The sequence below is a fragment of the Helianthus annuus genome, chromosome 17, assembly GCF_002127325.2.
Source record: "Helianthus annuus cultivar XRQ/B chromosome 17, HanXRQr2.0-SUNRISE, whole genome shotgun sequence".
Lineage (NCBI taxonomy): Eukaryota > Viridiplantae > Streptophyta > Magnoliopsida > Asterales > Asteraceae > Helianthus > Helianthus annuus.
This window is the reverse complement of record NC_035449.2, coordinates 63,223,658-63,247,296: the sequence shown is the minus strand read 5'-3', so window position 1 is coordinate 63,247,296 and position 23,639 is coordinate 63,223,658. Positions and strand designations below refer to the sequence as shown.

The 23,639-nt window shown below is 38.5% G+C and overlaps 1 protein-coding gene across 1 annotated transcript in view; it reads left to right on the top strand.

Moving 5' to 3' along the window:
* The window catches only part of LOC118488841, a 28,768-nt gene extending 6,808 nt beyond the window's left edge, over window positions 1-21,960 (top strand). The window contains exons 2-3 of the mRNA XM_035986235.1: window positions 13,715-14,385; window positions 21,574-21,960. Coding sequence (XP_035842128.1) covers window positions 13,715-14,385; window positions 21,574-21,960 — 1,058 coding nt within the window. The remainder of the gene's footprint in view (window positions 1-13,714; window positions 14,386-21,573) is intronic.
* Window positions 21,961-23,639: the final 1,679 nt, after the last annotated feature.

Sequence of the window (23,639 nt, the reverse complement as noted above, 5' to 3'; positions counted from 1 at the left end):
AGAAATGAAATACAGAAAAGTTAAACTTGTAGAAAGTAAACAAAGTAAACTATTTACAAATTTATTTTTGGCGAGCGTGTCAGGGAATCATATCAGTTTTTCAGACAAATTACTAGTACCGTTAAGCTTCATTGCATATTCAAACTTAAATAATTCACCTCGGTTGTCGATATACTGATCCATCTTAAATTCTCACACAATTTTCAATTTACTCAGGATACAATTTAGATATCTTATGAACTTAGCTCATTCATGTGTCCCACCTCTTGAATATACTCTCGTATCCAGAATCCCGATATTCAGTCTTACAGGTGAGTATACTACAATGATATCTGTACATAAATTAGGTAATGCGAGGGCCGAGGGATCTCAGGTCGATACTTCCGTATGCGCAGAGAGATATCACCTTTGACTTTTCAGTATGTCCCCTTTAGAGGATCTTTTAGTTACAATAGCAGCGACTATCAATTTTATTGTTTCATCTGCAAGCTGAGGGTTTATTTGAGGAAAGTATTATCCAAGGACTAGGTCAGAATTTCCATTCAGCAGAAGTCCCGAAATAATACCCCAGACATCATTGAGTATAAAAACCTAGTGTATCAGAATACGAGACCTTTCAAACGAGATTTCAGCGGTTACCTATATATCCAAGTAGTGTTCCCCACAAATTTCGCAAGTTTGAAATTTTAGGTGTATATCCCGAATAAATCTACTAAATGTGCGAAAACCTATCGACACATGAATAGTGAGACTGTTTAACTCATTTAAACTTTACAACTCTTTAGCATACAGTAATTGTCTAGCCGATGTACTATCATTTTCCCTTTATACACAAGCTCTTTTTCAGATTTTATCATGTTTTTAGATTTTTGATTTTTATCATGTTTTTGTATTTTTGCATTTTTTACTGTTTTTGTATTTTCTGAAAATAAGCTATATACATCTATCTACTCCTCCTAAATACCAAAACAGGTAAAAAATCGACAAACCATTGCAGATTGTTTTTCGTCTTCATCCGCAACAGTACTCTCATCAACGCTCACAATCCCATCAATTTTATACCATTCAATTTTAAAAAATAGTTAAACCGATTTTTATTAAACGCTTTGGTATGCAAATCAGCCTTTTGTTCGTCAGTATGGATTTTCTCAATTCGTATCAACTTTTTCTCGAAACAATCGCGAATAAAGTGATGACGAATTTCTATGTGTTTAGTTTTAGCGTGATGTAATGGATTCTTTGTTATGTTTATAGCGGCCTCATTATCAACAAAAAGAGGTGTGTTAAGAAACTGCAAACTGTAGTCGCGCATCTGTTGCTGTATCCGCAGGACCTGAGAGCAGCAACTGCTAGCAGATACGTACTCCGCTTCACATGTAGATAGTGCCACAGACGTTTGTTTCTTACACTGCCAGGTAACCAACCTAGGTCCAAAGAACTGGCATCCTGCAGTTGTTGATTTTGCATTGACTTTGCAGCATCCAAAATCCGAATCGGAATACCCTTCGAGCGTAAAGTCGCCTTTCCTAGGATACCACAACCCCAATGAAGGAGTTCCTTTCAGGTAGCGTAATATCCTCTTCACAATAATCATGTGCGAAGCTCTCGGGTTAGATTGATATCTTGCTGCGAGGCACGTTGGGTACATGATATCAGGACGTGAAGCCGTTAAATACATCAATGAACCTATCATGGATCGGTAGAACGTTTCATCAGCCTTGTCTCCGGTGAGATCTGGGTGAATCCCATGATTTGTTGCAAGTGGGCTAGCAGCTGAAGTAAAACTTGACGTCCCAAATTTCTCTAGAATATCATGAACGTACTTCATCTGGTGAATGAAAATTCCCTCAGGTAGTTATTCAACTTGTAATCCCAAAAAGAATTTCATCTCCCCCATTGATGACATTTCGAATTTTTTCTTCATCACTGATTCAAAGTCTTTACATAGACTTTCATTTGTCGACCCAAAAATTATATCGTCTACATAAATCTGTACTATCAGAAGATGACCGTCGACCTCTTTTTATTGAAGATAGTGGCATCCACTTTTCCACGAATGAACTTGTTGGCTAGTAGGTGTTGAGACAAAGTCTCGTACCAAGCTCTCGGGGCCTGGTGTAAACCATACAGCGCTTTGTCCAATAAGTAGACCTTATTTTTGTGGATAGGATCGGTGAAGCCCGGCGGCTGACCGACATAAACCTCCTCTTTGACCTTCCCTTAAAGAAACGCCGATTTTACATCTAACTGATATACTTTAAAATTCTTCCAAGACGCAAATGCTAGGAAAATTCTGATTGCTTCTAGTCGTGCCATAGGAGCATAAACTTCTGTAAAATCAATCCCCTCCTGTTGACTAAAGCCCTGAACAACGACTCGAGCCTTGTTTCATACAACAACTCCTCTGTCGTCTCTCTTACACTTAAATACCCATTTTGTATTGATTTTTCTATGACCATCCGGCAAATCCACTAGCTTCCACACTCCTAACTTTTCAAACTGACTTAACTCTTCTTGCGTCGCTATGACCCAAGAGTCTTCAGTAAGCGCCTCTTTGTAAGTTCTCGGTTCGATCTGCGAAATGAAACAACTTAATGAAAATTCAGTTTGTAAAGGTGCTACTGTAGAATAAAAACATGTAAGGCCTTGGTCAATTTGACGTCTCGTGCGAACGCCTGATTGCAATTCTCCTATGATCAACTCCTCTGGATGATACGAAAGAGTTCGCGGCATTACTTCTCTTGGAACAACTACATTGCCCTCCAGATTAGTAACATTCTGATCTGCATCTTGTTCACTAACTTGGTTTGTTTGACTTCATCATCTTGTTCACCAGCATTACTAGGACCTGCTTCATCATCATTTGAAGTTTCCCGAGGTCTTCTAGAATACTCAGCTGGGAACATTTGTTGCGACTCACACTCTCGCAAAATATCCAGCTCATCAAAGAAATCCTCATCTTCTTCTGATTCTTCTTTCATGTCAAACGAATCCCACAGTTTGTCATAATGATAACGCCATGAATCACCAGGATTCTGTGGCGGCATCGTATAACCTTGACATTCAACATTTGCAGCTTCAGTAATTCGCTTCTCACTTGGAACGAAGACACGTCGCATCGGATTTGCATAACCAACAAATATTCCCTCAATGCTTCGGACCAAACTTTCCATGAGGCTCTATAACTGTACAGGGTGACCCGAACGGTTCTAGATACTTCAAATTCGGTTTGCGATTATTGATTAGCTCAAAGCATGTTTTGTTGAACTTCTTGACAGTGAGAACCCTGTTGAGCGTATAACATGTGGCGGAAACAGCTTCAGCCCAAAAATTAATCGGTAACTTTGAATCAGCGAGCATAGTTCTAGCCGTCTCGATTAGCGTCCGGTTTTTGCGTTCTGCGACTCCATTCTGCTGCGGAGTGTACGGAGCACTAAATTCATGTAATATACCTCTTTCATCACACAATTCTTCCATCTTGCTGTTCTTGAATTCAGTACCATTATCACTTCTAATTCTTTTGATACGCCTTTGATACAGATTCTCAATTCTCTTGAACAACGTCATTAAACAGTCAAATGTTTCGTCTTTCGTCTTCAAGAAAGATACCCACGAAAATCTGGAATAATCATCAGTAACGACCAAACAGTAGTAATCTCCTATAATACTTTTAACATTCACATGACCAAACAAATCCATGTAAAGCCTTTCCAGAGGTCTCGATACTGAATTGACTTGCTTTGTAGGGTGCGACTTTTTCTTCTGCTTCCCTTTGACACAGCTTATGCACTCCCCTTCCAGATGAAAACCTTTGACATGAACTCCAAGAACTAAGTCATTGTGCACCAAATGATTCATTTTTCTAAGATGTATATGCCCCATCTTGCGGTGCCACAATCTCGATTCTTTCTCGGTTGCTCTGGACACAAAACAATGAGCTTGACCCGTGGTTGTAGTAGCTACGCTCATGTCCAACACGTACAGATCATTAACTCTCGGTGCCCTCATGATAATCCATTCCTCAGGTATTACATATCCCAGTTTCAAGATCAAACATTCTTTATCAGTGAAGTGAGTAGTATACATCCTATCACAGATCTGGGAGATACTCAGCAGATTATTCTCCAGCTTAGCAATGTAGTTAACTCTCTCAAACGTTACAATCCCGTTAGATAACGTTCCTTCACCAATAATCCTTCCTCCTTGATTACCAGCAAATCCTACGTATGCTCCATTTATGTTTCTCACATCATACAGCAACGCAGTCTTCCCTGTCATATGTCTTGAATTTCCACTATCCATGATCCATCTGGATACAAGTCTTGAAAGATCCTGCATATAGCAAACTTTGACTTAACCAACTTCAATAAAGATGCCGATTCATGCTTCGCGATCCAGGAAGCTCCGGCAATTCAAACTGTTTAATCAAACATTGAGTCCACCCAGGCCTCATCAGCCTTAGGTGTAACCTTGACTCTTTCAATTTGAATTTTGAAATTTTCAGCCTTAAGAGGTGGAAAATTTGCATCATAATCAATCGAAATTGAATCTTCAGCCTTTTACACCTCAAAAGTTGAAGTTTTCGACTCTGTGTTTGGTTTCCACACTTGTTGAGATAATGCAACCCTTTTATAAAACTTGTCATTTTTAGTTACAACTTTCTTTATGGGTTCATTTTTCACTTTGGTGTTATCATTTTTCACACTCTTTTTCTCAACAACCATTTGTGTTTTACCCTTCACATCAACTTTCTTCTGTCGAACCTTCACAGTTTCAGTCTTAGACTTCGCATTAGTACACTTTCGTGCAATGTGACCAACTTGATTACATCTGAAGCATGTTCGAGTATCAACAACTCGACTTGTGCCTTCAGACTGAGCCTGTGAAGCTCTTTTCTCGAGGAACTCTTCATTTGATTTTGAAAAAATTTCTTTCTCCTCATCAGCAAGTGAACTCGAACTGTTCACAAACTTTTTCTTTTCAGCAAACCTCTTGTTTGGAACATTTCTTTTCTGATAATTCCTACCACCCTGATAACCACCCGACCAGTTGTTTCGATTGTTATTATTAAAATGTGGTGGATTAACAGATTTCTTGTTGTAAGTTTTGTCTTTCTCAAAACTCATTTTTCTCTTCTTTTGACTCAAATTGTTCACTTTTGACAATTCAACTTTGACCAGCTTAAAAACATTTATCAATTTGTTCATGTTTACATTCTCAATCGGAAACTCTGAATCCAAAAACAACTTATCTGAACCCAACAACTTGTACATGACAAGATTTGATTCTTCATTTAAGTTGTTCTTGGACTTTTGTTTCGGAATGTATTTGTCCAAGAAACACCCATCTTCCTCAGTAGTGTCACTATCCGTTTTTAGCACTTTTTCAACAACACCTTTTACAATATCATTTTGGACACTATCGTCATTGGAAGATGTGAACGTGACATCAATTGAATCTGGAAGATTCATTTCACTTTCTTCTTCAATTTCAACCAACCCAGATTGCTTTTTCGTGTAATTATCCAAAATCGACGGTGGAACTCTGTGAAAACCCACCCCGGTTCCATCAGAATAGACATCTTCACCAGCTTTGTTTTTCCCGATGGGTTTGGGAACAATGTGTTGCAATTTAAGTTCCAGTTTAGTGATTTCATCCAGTTGTTGGTTGATTGATTCTTCTTTGACCCTAAGCACAACTTTTAGTTGAACATTTTCTTTATATGTTTTACCATTTCGATCATCATTATCTTTCATTGTGCTTTTGAGTTTTTTCAAACTTTTCAGAAATCTGACGGTTTTCAAGAATTAACTTTTCATTTTCCTTTTTAACTTTTTCATGATCAATTTTATCATTTTCAATTTGGCTAGTTAATTCTCTTATCCGTTCAGTTGAAGCTTAAACTGTTTTGTCACGATCGAGAATTTGATTCTCAACGCTTCTGACAATTGCTGTCAGATCTTCAACTTTCTTACCATTGAGATACGTGACAGTATTACAAAATTTGCACTCTTTATTGCAATTTTTGCAATCAACATTTCCATTAATTTGTTTACCTGGCGCATTTGTGGACAAGTTTGAACTGACCTGGCTTTTTGACTCAGAAACGGATTTAGAGTCTACCTCAAGTGCCTTAGCAGCCAGCACTTTGTCAGCCATTTTTCCTAGGTTCTCAACATTCAACTCCTGCGTTGTATCAATAACTCCAGTATCAATCTTCTTTGATTTCTCTTGCTCTTCTTTCTCCTTTTTCTCTTTTTCTTCTTTCTCTTTCTTGTCTCCAGTTCCCCACCATTTATTCTGCCAATACTCATCCTCTTCTTTGTACTCCTTGATTATGGCTTCGATATCAAGCGTTTTGTCATCGATCGCAATATTTCCATATGGGTCAAGATAACACTCCCTGTCCGGATCCCATCTTCTCGCTCTCCTCGCTTCCAGATAGATACCAGAAATTCTAATGATTCTGTTTTCAGCCAACATTTTTCTGTATCTATACTTCTGCTCTTCAGTTCGGTTATCTTTCCAAGGAATAGGTTCGTTTTTCGCCATGAATGTGTAACCAATCGCATCTTCTTCCGGTAGAATCTCTTTACTCCAGTCATACCCTTCATCATCATAAGTCACCGCAAGAGCTCTAGATTTCTCTTTGTTGTCTTCAACCTGCTTCAATCTAGGCAGCTCAGGTTTATTCTGGTGATAAATCGCCTTCTTGTAGTAATCATCTCTGAAAGGGTTCTCCGACTCATCAGCATATGCGTTTCTGCATTCTCGTTTGAAGTGACCCTTCTGCTTACACTTGAAACATGTCACCTTGGACTTATCAAATCCCAATTTAGTAGATGGACCACCAATTGTCTTCCTGCCGGTAATTTCCATGAAACGCTGTGCACGGCGAATAGCACTGGCCATAGCCCAACGAATATCGATCAGCTCCATTTCTTCAGGATCTATCTGATCATAATCTTCTTTCGTGAGATTGGTATTGCCTATCTTCCCAGCTACTAATCCTTCATATGATTCCAACACCGATGCTAGAAAGATCATCTGTTGTTTAGCCGACTCCTCATCAAAATTCTGAGCATTCTTCAAGTCTATTGCGATGTTGCATTGAAAACGATTCTTTGCATCAAAATGACTTCCAGATGATGAAGATCCACTGTGATAACCACTGTGACTTCCACTGCTTTGATTACTTTGGGTTTCTTTGCTTGCTGTGGACACATTCTCAGCAGAAAACGCAGTCTTGGGAGAAGTTGCTTTTGGCATCATGCTTTTCGGATAATATAAATCCAAATTCTGTTGATAAGATGAGTGATTGACTTTGTATGTCTTCTTTAGTTCCAACTCATGACTCTCGAGTTTCTCAATCAGCAAATCCACAGTCAACACTTCTGGCGCTTTGATTGTATTCTTCAGCATCAGCGCATAATACCTCCAATCCATTTCGTCTGGCAATGAATCGAACAACTTGTCTACTAGCTCATCTTCGGAATACGTAATATCATGTCTAGCTAGTTCTAATTTCAAATGCCCAAACCTCTCAATCATCTTTGACACTGATTCATTCTTAAGACAACCAAACATATCAAACTCTTTCCTAAGTAGTTTCTTTTTACTTTTCACAATTTCGGCACTTCCTAGACATTTTGTTTCTAGCTTTTTCCAGAGATCTTTTGCATTTGAATAATCGATCAATGAGATTATGTCCTCCCGGACGGACTGAAATAACAAAGCTACACATTTTTGCTCAGCCACAAATGATTCCATCTCCTCAGCTGATGTGAGAGTTTCACCGTTTTTGTTTCCATTGACATATCCACTTTCAGACTCTTCCAGCTAGGAAATACAAATGCCATCAACCAATCTTCAAACTTTCTTGACCACCGACTGTATTCCTCGATAGCCATTAGCTTTGGAGGCTTATTGAATGTTCCAAAGGCACTTTCAGATTCCCAAGCTTCCGTTATCTTTTTCTTCGCATTTGGTGGATTCTCATTCGCATTGCTTGACGAAGTATCATCGTTTCCGGAATTTCCAGAAAATGCGTACATATCACTGAACGGGTTCAAGAATATATCATCCATCTTGAATGTACCGGCAAAAACAGCCAACACTTAGAAAAATTTTCGAGATTTTGAAAAACAGTGACTGATAAGCGAAATATCAATTTTGTAACAAATAAGCGAAATCACTTATTACCGTTGTAACTACTGATACTTGATCCATCAGTAGTTGTCAAAACAACTGTCCTCCATCATTTACCATTCCATCAGATGTTTGACACGTGGTCAGTTTTTTAGCCTTCAGATCAAAATAACCGCTGCCACATCAGCAATCACTTTTTCCCTAAATAAAACCCTGATTAAACCCAAACAGAGGATTACACTGTCGAATTGAATTCCAAACATTCTCTTCACAAAGCAGTTTCCCTCTCATAACTCCAAAAATCTTCTTCGATCTTCTTCACCAAAATGACGAAACCAAAATCGAAAACAAAATCAAAACCATCATCTTCTTCCACAACAGCAGATGCCACTCAAATGGCCGCTGAAACACCGGAGATTCGCTACAAAGCTCCTCACAACTATGTGGGTATACTCACAAAACCTACCGATAACCACACCTTCAACTCCATCCTTGACATCCTTTCTGCATCAAAATACAAAACTTTGATAACAGCAGACGCTCCTATTTACCTTGATACCCAGAGAGAGTTCTGGAAAAATGCCACCCTTGAAAAACAAGGAGATATCATCGCCGCCATCAACTCCTCAATACAGGGTAAGAAGGTACAAATCTCACCAAAATCCATCTCTGAAACCTTTAAACTCGATGATTTGAAAGGAAAAACCTCATTTACTAAAGATGAGTTGGTAAAGGATTTCATGAAAAGGGGCTATGCAGAACAACCAAATAGGGATACCCTACAAAAGGGTTACTTCCCTTCTGCACCCAGATTTTTATTCCACACACTGCTCATGTGTGTTTCTAATAAAACAACGTCTTTTAATGAGATACCCACAAAAATCCAATGCCTGGGGTATGCAATTTTAAATGATAAAAACTATAACTACTCCCAGGAAATATTTGATGATTTGGTAAAGAACGTTGATAATAAAGCATTTCTGCTCTTTCCAAGATTTCTAAGCTACTATTTTGAACAATAATTTGTAGAGAAAGATGCAGAATTGCCCAAACAAGGTGTCTCATTCAAAATAAACCGTTTAACAATTGAAACATTTTCAAGAATGATGGCACCAATAAAATTAAAAACAAAGGAGGCTGAGCAGGTTTTAGAAACTGCTACTGATCCTCAAGCAACCACTGCCGAGCCCACTGCTCCAGGTGATCAAAGTAGCACACCCACTGCTTTGAAACCAACACCTGCCACCAAAAAGTTCAAAAGAAAAACAACCAGAAAACCCACCAAACCCACACCAAAGGCAACTCTGGAAGATGAGATCCCAGAGTCAATGCCAGTGACAACACAAAAGTCACATGAAACCACTGCTGCTACTTCCTCACAGCAGTTGGAAGAAAGATCTCAACCCCAGCCTAAAACTCCTCCTGCATCCTCACAAAAGGATCAGGTTGTAAGCACAGGGACACCAAATTATGAAGCTCTGTATCCACTCGGATCCATCTTCCACAGTCCTGATCCCAAGGACATGTCTCTTTCAACACCCATACCCTCACCAATCATATTGCCACAATCAATAATACCCCTGTTGCATGCAGTTGATATGGCACAGACACAAACCAGTTCCTCTCTATCACCTATTACTGAGAGTATACCTCCACAAGTGACTGGGTCTGATGCTCATGCCTCTGCTAACCCAGCAACAGCTGAGGAGGTTACACCCCCTGAGTTACAAGTAACTCTCGGTGGTAGTTCAAGTGAAGCAGCAACTACAACTGATGGATCAACAGATCTTCAGTTGGACAGTTGTTACATTACTAAGACTCTCTTGAAGGCAATTTCTTCCATGGCAACATCGGTAACCACCAGTGAGTTACCTTTAACTGCTGTAACATCAAAGGATTATCGAGTACTGAAGAAAGAAGTCCACAGTACCAAGAAAAAGGGGCATCAATGGATGACTTTTGGGCCACAGTTCCTAAGTCACACATTGATACAACCACTGCTGGTGGGGATTCAGATGATCCTGTTAATTCAGGTGATGATTCAAAATACAACGAATTGACGGCCAGAGTTGAAAATCTGGAATCTTCAGTTGCAGAGATAAAAGATATGGTGCAGCAGCTGTTAGAAGCTCAAAAAGCCCAATCATCTGCCCCTCCTGCTCAAGCACCTGCTCCACAAGCATTTGCTGCAAATGAGCTTTGGAATATCTTCCAGCCCATGCTTGAACAATAGCAACAAATGGCTGCTAAAAAGCATGCTAATCAAGTACAAATGCTGACCAACATTGTCACACCCCAAAATCCACCTGCGGAGTATCACCGCTTGGGAGCGTGACTGACCAGGATCAAGCCACCAATCATATAGAACCATGTATAAAGTAAAAGAAATTGTATTAAACCAAACCCATCCATATGAAAGGTGTTCCAAAACATAAGTATCATATCAAAGTTTAGCGGAAGCAAATGCATAACAGCCCAATCATAAATAAAGTGTGTATTTGTCAAAATGTTCAAATCAAAGTAAACACGATCCTTGTCCACAACGACCGCGCCTCCCTGTGCATGCTCCAAGTACCTAACGTCCTGCAAGGCATGTAACAGAGGATCAACAACTAGTTGAGCGAGTTCACAGAAAGTAAATGCGTAATAGTAAGTTCATGAGTATCAGGTGGCTCTACTGGGCTGATATTGGTTTCTATTGGTGGGGGCTTCCCATGTTATTTATCCACTAGACTATGCGTAACCATAAGTGTTCTTCACAACCGAGAACAGTAGCGCGTATGGGGTTTACGTAGGTTTTACGTAAGTATCCTTCACAACCGAGGATAGGAGTACGCGGGGGTTTACGTAGGTTTTACGTAAGTGCCTGACACAACCGAGGCAGTAGTGAGTATAAGTTCACGTAGGTTTTACGTGAGTATCCTTCACAACCGAGGATAGCGAGTAGCATAAGTATACGTAGGTTTTACGTATGTGTCCTGCACAACCGAGGACGATGGTATGGTAGTCTAGTAACAGTGTATGTACAAATCTAGTCAACCTCTTTCCTTTAATTCCATTCCCAAGCCCTTGGGAATCCCATGCCTTAGTAAGGGTGTGAACTCACCTTTGTTTGCTCGGTATGTTAACTATGTGCTCACGAATAATCAATCACGTCCTATAGTTATGCATGCATACACAATCAGTTAAGCTCGCATTGATTCGCATGCAATATTTGTCACGAAGTGTATTTAAAGCAATCATCATCAAGCAACGCATAACAGTTATATTTCCCGTTCATCGGTCAATTCTAACGTAGTAAATCAATATCACGCTTTATGGATCATCAGGCTAAACAGTAGTTGCATGCTTTACAATCTGGCTAATATAACACCGTCACACTTAACAGGTTCAATCATGTAATATCTAATAACATACATTCAGCTTCAATTTAACATCATATAAAATTAGACAGAGCTTTGCCCTAATCAAAGCTCGGACAGACAAGTGTGGGAGGGGGGGGGGCTTGCCCTGTTTAAAAGTTGGCCAAGTCTAAGCATGAAACTCGGACTTGAGGGTGGTAGCTTAAAGCTCGGACCATTAAGGTTTGGGATTAAAAAGTCGGACAAAGGCCCTAGATCAAAAACTCGGCCACTTATTGATCCAAGCAAGAAGTCGGACTCCCTTTGCATTAAAAGAATTCGGACAAGGTGGCCTTGTCCAAAACTCGGACATTATCAACAAGGGGGGAGGGTTTTAAACCTCGGACAGGGTGTGTGGGGGTTGAAACTCGGACCTATTGTCCTGATATAATAAAACTCGGACCTTCTACAAGTCATTAAAGGTCGGACAACAAAAACAAGCAAATAACTCGGTCATGTAGGTTATTTAAAACTCGGATTATATGATTATGTATAAAGCTCGGACTTCATGTCCCTTTTAAAACTCGGATCACATGCCTGAGGTTATAAAATTCGGACCACACTCAATCCTTTAAGAGTTCGGACCTGATTACATGATTAAAAAGATCGGACATGCATGTTTGTATTAGAAACTCGGGGCATAGAAGTATTCTTCAAGAAACTCAGACAACATTGTGTAATTAAAACTCGGACATACAACATCACAAAACTCAGACAGTTTAACAATACAAACTCTGACTAGAAACAACATACATACGAATGTTCAAGTTCAACGTGATTATATCAGTTACGTTCTTATATTCATACGATCTTAAAACCCTAATTACATTGTGGCAGTCTAGCATCAATCCCATTATCATTCAACAGTTATAGCATCTTGACATTAAGCAGACGATTACACCACTGATCAATATTATTTCACAACAATCAGATTTCACTCGGTAGCCACAGAACTATCATATATGAAGAACTAGGGTTTTTAACATGAATCACATAATCAAGAATCAAGAACAACAACAATTCATTAACAATTACCTTGGATTGTTTCTAGATGGATTGGTAATCAACTTGATGCAAAAGAACTTGTGAATCCAAGATTGATGAGGAGATGGTTGTAGAGAGGATTAGGGGAGGTGAAAGTACGTGTTTTGATTCTTTGTGAATGATTAGTGAATGATTAGGGAAGGGAATTAGGGTTATGAGTTGTTAAGGTTTCACTATTAACCCTAAACACCCTTAAGTATTATTTATTACAGTTTCAACACCACATTCCATTATTTGACAAATCTTTTACAAGTAGCACATAACCATGCACAACCACAAAACACTTTATGGTATCAAAACGTATACAGTTTCATAGCAAACCAATTGTGCAAGTAAACAACTAAACAATAACAGAACGTGCAATAAATGCGAAATAGAAATCTTGGAAATTCGAGTTGTCACAAACATGGTGGAATCTCAGTTCAAAGACACTCAAGCAGACATCAAGGCCATAAAAGCTAACATACAAAAGACTGCTCAGAGTGAGAAAGTTCCATCTGCCATTTTCTTCATGGATACACCCCTGGCAGATAATGCCAATAAGGGGGAGAAAACCAAGCTGAAAAAGAAAGGTATAGAAGATGGGTTGTACATTGAACCAGAGAAACCAAAAACCTCAAAAACTTCAACTTAAACAACTGATACAACAGTAGTTACAAAAACTGCTGTCAGTAGCCAAACAGCTGCCATCTCATCAACACACACACCACCAACACACACCACCACAACTACTGTTCCACCACCACCTGTGTCCACAGCACAAAAACCTTCATCAAAACCAAAAACCACCAAACCATCATCATCTAAAATCATACCACCACTGCCTCCTGCCATAAAGCAGAAGACAGCAGATGTTACAACATCTGCTGTAATGACAACAGTGATTGAAACACCAGTTGTTTCAACCACTGTTAGTCAATCACAATCACAAACCACTGCCATCAAATCTCAAACCACTGATCCACCCAAAACATCATCAGCCTCTCCTACATTAAAAAGGAGAAGGGTTCTCATTCCTGATGATGATTCACCACCACCATCACCATCATCCCCTGCTCAAAAGCAGAAGACATCTGCTGACATATCAACAGTTGTAATGACAACAGTGGATAAAAAACCAGTTGTTTCAACCACTGTTGGTCAAAAATCCACCACTGATCTCATCACTCCAACACCACAACCTACAAAGCTTCTCAAAAGAAAAAGAGAAACAGCACAGGCTGCTGATGAAAAGTATGATCCTGTTGCGGCTAAGTATCCATTGGAATTAGAAGCTGTGAAAAATGAGATGAAGCAGTTTTACACCATAGATGATTTTACAAAAAGGAAATTTCCTTCTCTCATAGGTTTCATAATTCCAGAAAACATCAATGAATATCTTGAAACAAAAGCAAGACAAGCAAGGATAAGAGCCAAAGTTGAATGCAAGGATCAAGACGATGAAGCCATTTTGAAAAGAAGGGAATTTCTGCTCAACAAGGTCAAACAAATAGCAGAATATGCAAGTGAATTGAACAAAGAGGTGTCAAGCTTATTTCCTAAAGCAGAACAACGAAATGAATTAAGAAAGGAATATCTTGCATACATAATGAAAGAAAAGTTCTATTCTGCTGAAGAAACAGAGTTCAAAGACTACTGGCCATTCATTGCATTGAAGCTTGAAGCTGACAGAATTGAAAAGATTAAACTTGATCCACGGAAGAAAAAGACAGCTCCAAATTGGAATAAATACAACAAATTCATAGCTGATCTTATTTCCGAGCATAAAAGGAAGAAGCAGGAGTTGGTGAAGGTAAAGGTGGATACTGCGGAGGCCATAGGAAAATGGTCAAAGCAGCAAATTGATGAAGCTTATGAAAGGCTTGAGAAGCAGAGGTTGAAAGCCTCTAACCCTCCCAAAAAGTCTGACTACAAAAAGCTACAGGAGCAAGTCAAAATTTTTGAAACACAGATCAGCACAGTAGAAGGTTTTGTCACAAAATTGAGAAAAGAAAAGAAAGAAATGCTATCTGCTGGAGTAGAAAAGAACAAAGAAGCTGAACAGATAGAAGAAGCTATGTAGAAAATAGCATCAGATAAAGAAAGATTGGCAAAACTACAAGCCCTTGCCAAAAATGTCAAAGTAGTAAGCCAAAAGTCATCAGCAGGTGTCACAAACAGTGAGCTGATTGACAAAGAAGTTGAAGCAGACATAGCTGCAGCCAATAAGATTATTGAACAAGCATTCATACGAGTGTCTGAAGCTCATGATACTGCTCTGCACTTCTTTTCCAGGCCAATCATTTCAAGTTCATCAGTAAATAAACCTCTCCCAAGAAAGCCATTTGGTTTTAAAATACTAAAGTGGCTCTCTGATCAAAAGACCCATGTACTGACTCTGAACAGAACCAATGGAGAAGTGAGACAGATATCAAGGAATCAAGCACTAGGCCTAAGTGTTGAAGATCTACAAGATCTCCTTGAGCTCTCACTGTGCAGGGATGAGGATGATACAAGTTCCAAAGAATTTGAAGAAGAATTTAAAAGAAAAGCAGAGGAACTTCTGATGAAGAATAAAGATCCTAAATAAAGACAGGTTTTGGCATTATCTGTTCCAGGGGGAGATTGTTGGGATTGAACCCTATCAGAGGAACAGATAATGTAAAGCCAAAACCTAATCATAAAAATGGATTCACAATAAGCAGAAGTTTACTCTAAGCTCTCCCCTTGACAGTGGTTATCTAACAGCTGATGGATCTTAAGTGCTGCTCAACTACAACAACTGATAAACCAAACTCTGATGATTATCTAACGACTGCTGAAGACAAACACTGATGCTCTATCTACTGCTGTTTTCTGAGTACTGTTGAAGACTCAAGCACTGCTCTCTCAAAGACTGATCACCTTTGAAGAATGCACTGAAGATTCAACATCTGTGCTCAGGCTACAACAGTGGAACGTGAAGCAGTAGTTTTCCTTAGCTTTGCATTTTACTACTTATCAGATGTTACATGTCAGTAGTTTGTATAGAACAGTGTTTATAGTTTATTAGGTCGTTAGATGTCACTATCATGGTGACGTCAGCTGAAGCTCATCAGTAGTTTGGTTTGCCTATAAATATGACAGTATTCTGTACTGTTATACTTGATTTGTTTTGAGTGAGTTCGCCTCCTCAATTCAACCTTTCATCTTGTGCAACCAACTCTGGTGTATCAGGCTGAGGGGGAGTTTAGATTGTAAGCTTGCATTGTAATCTTTTGCTTTTATGTAAATCTTTTGACTCAATGAAAAACAATTGTTTATCAATCTATACTTTCCTTTGATTGTGTTTACAAAGTTTGCTACTCATTTCCGCTGCACTTATTATTCGTTTTATGCAAACAAACACAATCATGATAGCCCCAGATCCTAACAAACCTCCTACTCTAATTGTTCACATAAGCGAAACCTCAACATAATAACCTAATTTTGACTTTCAAGCTCCTATGTTGACCTATCTTGAGCTAAGACTTAATGCAGACGTAGTCAACAGACACTCCATGCATCAACAATCTTTGTAAACTAAATCACACGTGTATATGTTGACATTCAAGAGATATACAGTCAAGAAAATCAAGAGCAATGAAGATATTTATGCGGATTAGACACCAAAAAATAAACACTGAAAAAATGGCTACAATTTATGGAATGCATTTAGTGACGGCATCAGATTCCTAATTGATGGAGAAAGGTGTCTTGGCAAGAAAAGGTGCTTCCAGGAAGTTGTCAAGTGTTTTCGCTCGACGATTCCATTCTTGGGTGGTTGGTTTGGCCCTTGTTCCTGTAACTCGAATCCTAGCCCGGTATATCCGATTTTAGTTTTACACCATTGTGAACCTTACGCCTTTTTTACTCCCTGATCGAGGTTCTCGGCATTGAAAAACCTTCATAAACTAAATCACACGTGTATATGTTGACATTTAAGAAATATAGAGTCAAGAAAATCAGGAGCAATGGTGATATAAATGCGGATTAGACATCAAAAAATAAACACTCAAAAAATGGGTACAATTTGAGGAATGTGTTTAGTGACAGAATCAGATTCCTAATTGATGGAGAAAGGTCTGGTGGCAAGAAAAGCTGCCTCCAGGAGGTTGTTAAGTGTTTTTGCTCGATGATTCCATTCTTGGGTGGTTGGTTTGGCCTTTGTTCCTGTAACTCGAATCCATGCCCGATATATCCCCTTTTAGTTTTACACAATTGTGAACCTTACGCCTTTTTTACTCTCTAATCGAGGTTCTCGGCATTGAAAAATCTTCGTAAACTAAATCACACGTGTATATGTTGACATTTAAGAGATATACAATCTAGAAAATCAAGAGCAATGGTGATATATATGCGGATTAGACACCAAAAACTAAACACTCAAAAATGGATACAATTTAAGGAATGTGTTTAGTGACGGCATCAGATTCCTAATTGATAGAGAAAGGTCTTGTGGCAAGAAAAGCTGCTTCCAGGAGGTTGTCAAGTGTTTTCGCTCGACGATTCTATTCTTGGGTGGTTGGTTTGCCCCTTGTTCCTATAACTCGAATCCTAGCCCGGTATATCCAATTTTAGTTTCATACCATTGTGAACCTTAAGCCTTTTTTACTCTCTGAGCAAGTTTCTCGGCATTGAAAAATCTTCGTAAACTAAATCACACGTGTATATGTTGACATTTAAGAGATATACAGTCAACAAAATCAAGAGCAACGGTGATATATATGCGGATTAGACACCAAAAAATAAACACTCAAAAAATGGTTACAATTTAAGGAATGTGTTTAGTGACGGTATCAAATTTCTAATTGATGGAGAAAGGTTTGGTGGCAAGAAAAGCAGCTTCCAGGAGGTTGTCAAGTGTTTTCGCTCGACGATTCCATTCTTGGGTGGTTGGTTTGGCCCTTGTTCCTATAACTCGAATCCTATCCCGGTATATCCGATTTTAGTTTTACACCATTGTGAACCTTACGCCTTTTTTACTCTCTGATCGAGGTTCTCGACATTGAAAAACCTTCATAAACTAAATCACACGTGTATATGTTGACATTTAAGAGATATAAAGTCAAGAAAATCAAGAGCAATGGTGATATAAATGCGGATTAGACACCAAAAAATAAACACTCAAAAAATGGTTACAATTTAAGGAATGTGTTAATGACAGAATCAGATTCCTAATTGATGGATAAAGGTCTGGTGGCAAGAAAAGCTGCCTCCAGGAGGTTGTTAAGTGTTTTTGCTCGATGATTCCATTCTTGGGTGGTTGGTTTGGCCTTTGTTCCTGTAACTCGAATCCATGCCCGATATATCCCATTTTAGTTTTACACCATTGTGAACCTTACGCCTTTTTTACTCTCTAATCGAGGTTCTCGGCATTGAAAAATCTTCGTAAACAAAATCACACGTGTATATGTTGACATTTAAGAGATATACAGTCTAGAAAATCAAGAGCAATGGTGATATATATGCGGATTAGACACCAAAAACTAAACACTCAAAAATGGCTACAATTTAAGGAATGTGTTTAGTGGCATCAGATTCCTAATTGATGGAGAAAGGTCTTGTGGCAAGAAAAGCTGCTTCCAGGAGGTTGTCAAGTGTTTTCGCTCGACGATTCTATTCTTGGGTGGTTGGTTTGGCCCTTGTTCCTATAACTCGAACCCTAGCCTGGTATATCCAATTTTAGTTTTATACCATTGTGAACCTTAAGCCTTTTTTACTCTCTGATCAAGTTTCTCGGCATTGAAAAATCTTCGTAAACTAAATCACACGTGTATATGTTGATATTTAAGAGATATACAGTCAACAAAATCTAGAGCAACGGTGATATATATGCGGATTAGACACCAAAAAATAAACATTCAAAAATGGTTACAATTTAAGGAATGTGTTTAGTGACGGTATCAAATTTCTAATTGATGGAGAAAGGTTTGGTGGCAAGAAAAGCAGCTTCCAGGAGGTTGTCAAGTGTTTTCGCTTGACGATTCCATTCTTGGGTGGTTGCTTTGGCCCTTGTTCCTGTAACTCGAATCCTAGCCCGGTATATCCGATTATAGTTTTACACCATTGTGAACCATACGCCTTTTTTACTCTCTGATCGAGTTTCTCGGCATTGAAAAATCTTCGTAAAAAAAATCACACGTGTATACGTTGACATTTAAGAGATATACAATCTAGAAAATCAAGAGCAATGGTGATATATATGCGGATTAGACGCCAAAAACTAGATCAAAAAATGGCTACAATTTAAGGAATGTGTTAAGTGACGGCATCAGATTCCTAATTGATGGAGAAAGGTCTGGTGGCAAGAAAATATGCTTCCAAGAGGTTGTCAAGTGTTTTCGCTAGATGACTCTATTCTTGGGTGGTTAGTTTGGCCCTTGTTCCTGTAACTCGAATCCTAGGCCGGTATATCCCATTTTAGTTTTACACCATTGTGAACCTTACGCCTTTTTACTCTCTAATCAAGTTTCTCGGCATTGAAAAATCTTCGTAAACTAAATCACACATGTATATGTTGACATTTAAGAGATATACAGGCAAGAAAATCAAGAGCAATGGTGATATAAATGCGGAATAGACATCAAAACATAAACACTCAGAAAATGGCTACAATTGAAGGAATGTGTTTAGTGACGGCATCAGATTCCTAATTGATGAAGAAAGGTCTGGTGGAAAGAAAATCTGCTTCCAGGAGGTTGTCAACTGTTTTCGCTTGGCGATTCCATTCTTGGGTTGTTGGTTTGGCCCTTGTTCCAGTAACTCGAGTCCTAGCCCGGTATATCCTGTTTTAGTTTTACACCATTGTAAACCTTACGCCTTTTTTACTCTCTGATCGAGGTTCTCGGCATTGAAAAATCTTCGTAAACTAAATCACACATGTATATGTTGACACTTAAGAGATATACAGTCAAGAAAATTAAGAGCAATGGTGATATATATGCGGATTAGACACCAAAAAATAAATCTCAAAAATGGCTACAATTTAAGGAATGTGTTTAGTAGCGGCATCAGATTCCTAATTGACTGAGAAAGGTCTGGTGGCAAGAAAAGCTGCATACAGGAGGTTGTCAAGTGTTTTCGCTCGACGATTCCATTCTTGGGTGGTTGGTTTGGCCCTTGTTTCAGTAACTTGAATCCTAGCCCGGTATATCCCATTTTAGTTTTACACCACTGTGAACCTTACGCCTTTTTTACTCTTTGATCGAGGTTCTCGGCATTGAAAAATCTTCGTGAACGAAATCAAACGTGTATATGTTGACATTTAAGAGATATACAGTCAAAAAAATCAAGAGCAATGGTGATATATATACGGATTAGACACCAAAAAATAAACACTCAAAAAATGGCTACAATTTAAGTAATGTGTTTAGTGACAGCATCAGATTTCTAATTGATGGAGAAAGGTCTGGTGGCAAGAAAAACTGCTTCCAGGAGGTTGTTAAGTGTTTTCGTTCGACGATTCCATTCTTGGGTGGTTGGTTTGGCCCTTATTCCTGTAACTCGAATCCTAGCCCGGTATATGCCATTTTAGTTTTACACCGTTGTGAACCTTACGCCTTTGTTACTCTCTGATCAAGGTTCTCGGCATTGAAAAATCTTCGTAAACTAAATCACACGTGTATATGTTGACATTTAAGAGATATACAGTCAAGAATATCAAGAGCAATGGTGATATATATGTGGATTAGACACCAAAAAATAAACACTAAAAAAATGGCTACAATTTAAGGAATATGTTTAGTGACAGCATTAGATTCCTAATTAATGGAGAAAGGTCTAGTGGCAAGAAAAACTGCTTCCAGGAGGTTGTCAAGTGTTTTCGCTCGACGATTCCATTCTAGGGTGGTTGGTTTGGCCATTGTTCATGTAACTCGAATCCTAGCCCGGTATATCTCATTTTAGTTTGTGAACCTTACGCCTTGTTTACTCTCTGATTGAGGTTCTCGGCATTGAAAAATCTTCGTAAACTAAATCACACGTGTATATGTTGACATTTAAGAGATATACAGTCAAGAATATCAAGAGCAATGGTGATATATATGTGGATTAGACACCAAAAAATAAACATTAAAAAATGGCTACAATTTAAGGAATGTGTTTAGTGACGGCATCAGATTCCTAATTAATGGAGAAAGTTCTGGTGGCAAGAAAAGCTGCTTCCCGAAGGTTGTCAAGTGTTTTCATTCGACGATTCCATTCTTGGGTGGTTGTTTGGCCCTTGTTTCTAAACCTCCGACCTTGGTCAGAGAGGAATACCCACAATGGAAAATCAGGATGATCAACTTCCTTAATGGACATAATCGAGCTCTGTTTGCATCCCTTGTGAGGAGTCCACATATACCACCTACTGAAATAGAAGCTGTTGATCGAACCCCAGCTATCCCCCTGCCTGCTTTGCTCCAAAAAGTGAAATTCACTGGATTCAAGAAGACAAGGATCTAGTGTCAGCTGATGAAAGGGCCAAATCACTTCTGATTATGGCACTTCCAAATGACATATTTTCACAGGTAGATGCTTGTGCATCTGCTAAAGAAATATAGGATCAATTGGAAAATTTGTGTGAAGGAGGTGAAAGAATGAAGAGAAACAAGAGAACAAACTGTGTCTGTTCTTATGAAGGTTTAAAAGGCTCCAAAATGAGACCCTTTCTGAGACATATAATAGGTTTACCAAGCTTTTAAACGAACTAAAAAAATTTGGTATTGAGAAATCAAACGGTGAAAAGAATGTTAAGTTCATAGATGCACTACCAAGAGAGTGGCGTAGTTTAACAATGACTCTATCATTAACTCTTGAATTAGGGAATATGAACTTGCATGACCTTTATAGCATCTTAGTCCCTAGAGAGGAACAAATCTATGAAAACTCAAACCAAAGTGGGGGACCTATAGCTCTAGTTTCAAACACCCAACACACACAAATTTCACCAGCTTCAGATCATCAAACCTCTCATTACCATAACACATAAATTTCTGAGGCTTCATCAGATTTTTCTGCCTTTGCTGAGGCAATAGCACTGCTCACAAAGACATTTAGGCAAAGGCTAAGAGGGGGAAGTGGTAAGTTTCAGAAAAGTGATAGAGGGAGGATGGAAGGAAAACCAAGGGAAAAGGGGAAGACAGAAGTTGTTTGCTATAAATGTAGACAAAAGGGGCACTATGCTTCTGAATGCAAGAATAAGAAGCTAAAGGATGTGGCATACTATGAAAAGAAGCTTGAAGAAGCTAAGAAACAACAACAGAAAGTTAGCTTAATTGCAGGTACTGATACTTGGTTAACCGATTATTCTTCCGATGAAAAAGAGGAGGAAATGGCTAATTTCTTTCTGATGGCCACAACTTCTGATGGTTGCTCCACATCATGAGAACAAAAAGTGAGTTCAGACAATCTTGATTTAGAAAAACAACTGAACAAACTTATGCAGGATTTTGTGCTTCTACAAAGCAAAACCTCATTAGAAAGCACAAAATCTAATGATCTGCAAAGATTGCTCAATAAAGCAAAAGTTGAAAATCAATCACTTATTGATAAAATTTTGATAAAAGACTCAAAAATTGAATATGAAAAGAGAGAAAAAATATTTACAAGAAAATTCAAGACAATGAAATCAATGTGAAGGGCTTTCAAATGCATGCTTTACTCAAAACAGAAAATTCATGACAATGAAATCAATGTGAAGGGCTTTCAAATGCATGCTTTACTCAAAACAGGTCTATCATTAAGAGAAGACATCAGAAAACCCCATATCAAATTATCAACCAAAGGGTGCCAAGTGTTAAATTTTTACACACCTTTGGTTGCAATTGCTTTGTCTTTGATGATTTTGATAGTCTGGAAAAATTTGACAGAAAAGCAGAAAAAGGAATATTTCTAGGCTACTCATTGTCCTCAAAAGCTTACAGGATTTTTCTTTTGAACACAAGGACAAAAAGAGAGTGTTTATATGTGTCCTTTGATGACTCACTAGAAACCAAAATTTCTAATGAAATTATGAAAGATATAAATCTCTCAAAACAACCTGAAAATTCTGAAAGTCTTCTCAATAAGCTAACTGACGAATTATTAGAACATGATCATATGATAAATATATCAAACAAGAACATATCATGTACTAACCCTGCAGATGATCTGGAACCTCCAACAGAAAATGTGCAAAATGATCAGAATTATGTTATTTCATCAGAAAATGTTATTGATCAACATAATTCTGGTCTGATTGACAACGTTGAGGTCACAGGTCAGGGGGAAGCTTCAAATCCATCACCAAGTACAAGCTCACACAACAACTTAAGATGGATCAGGGGACACTCACTTGCAGACATCATTTGAAACCCTGAAGAAGGTGTTAAGACTAGACCTGCAACAGCTCATGAATGTCTCTATGCTGGCTTCTTAAGCATAATTGACCAAAAACTGTCAAAGAAGCACTAAATGACTGAGATTGGGTCCAAGCAGTGCTAGAAGAGCTTGACAAATTTGAAAAGAGTCATGTGTGGGATCTGGTACCCAAACCAAACAACAAGTGTATCATTGGTTCAAAATGGGTATTCAGAAACAAGTCTGATGAACAAGGTATCATAATAAGGAACAAATCAAGGCTTGTGGTCAGAGGTTATTGTCAACTAGAAGGAATTGATTATGATGAAACATTTGCACCAGTTGCAAGGCTTGAAGCTGTTAGAATATTCCTGGCTTATGCTGCCTCAAACAACATCAAACTTTATCAGATGGATGTAAAGTCTGCTTTCTTAAATGGTGAAATTGAAGAAGAAGTATATGTGCATCAACTAGAAGGCTTTGTTGATCCTCAATATCCAAATCATGTTTACAAACTAAACAAAGCCTTGTATGTATTGAAGCAAGCTCCAAGAGCCTGGTATGAAACACTATCCAACTTCTTGATCAATTCTGGCTTCACTAAAGGTACAATTGACACAACTCTCTTTCTAAAAACTCATCAGGGGCACACACTTTTGGTTCAAATTTATGTTGATGACATAATATTTGGATCCACTAATGATAAATTATGCAAAAAGTTTGAGA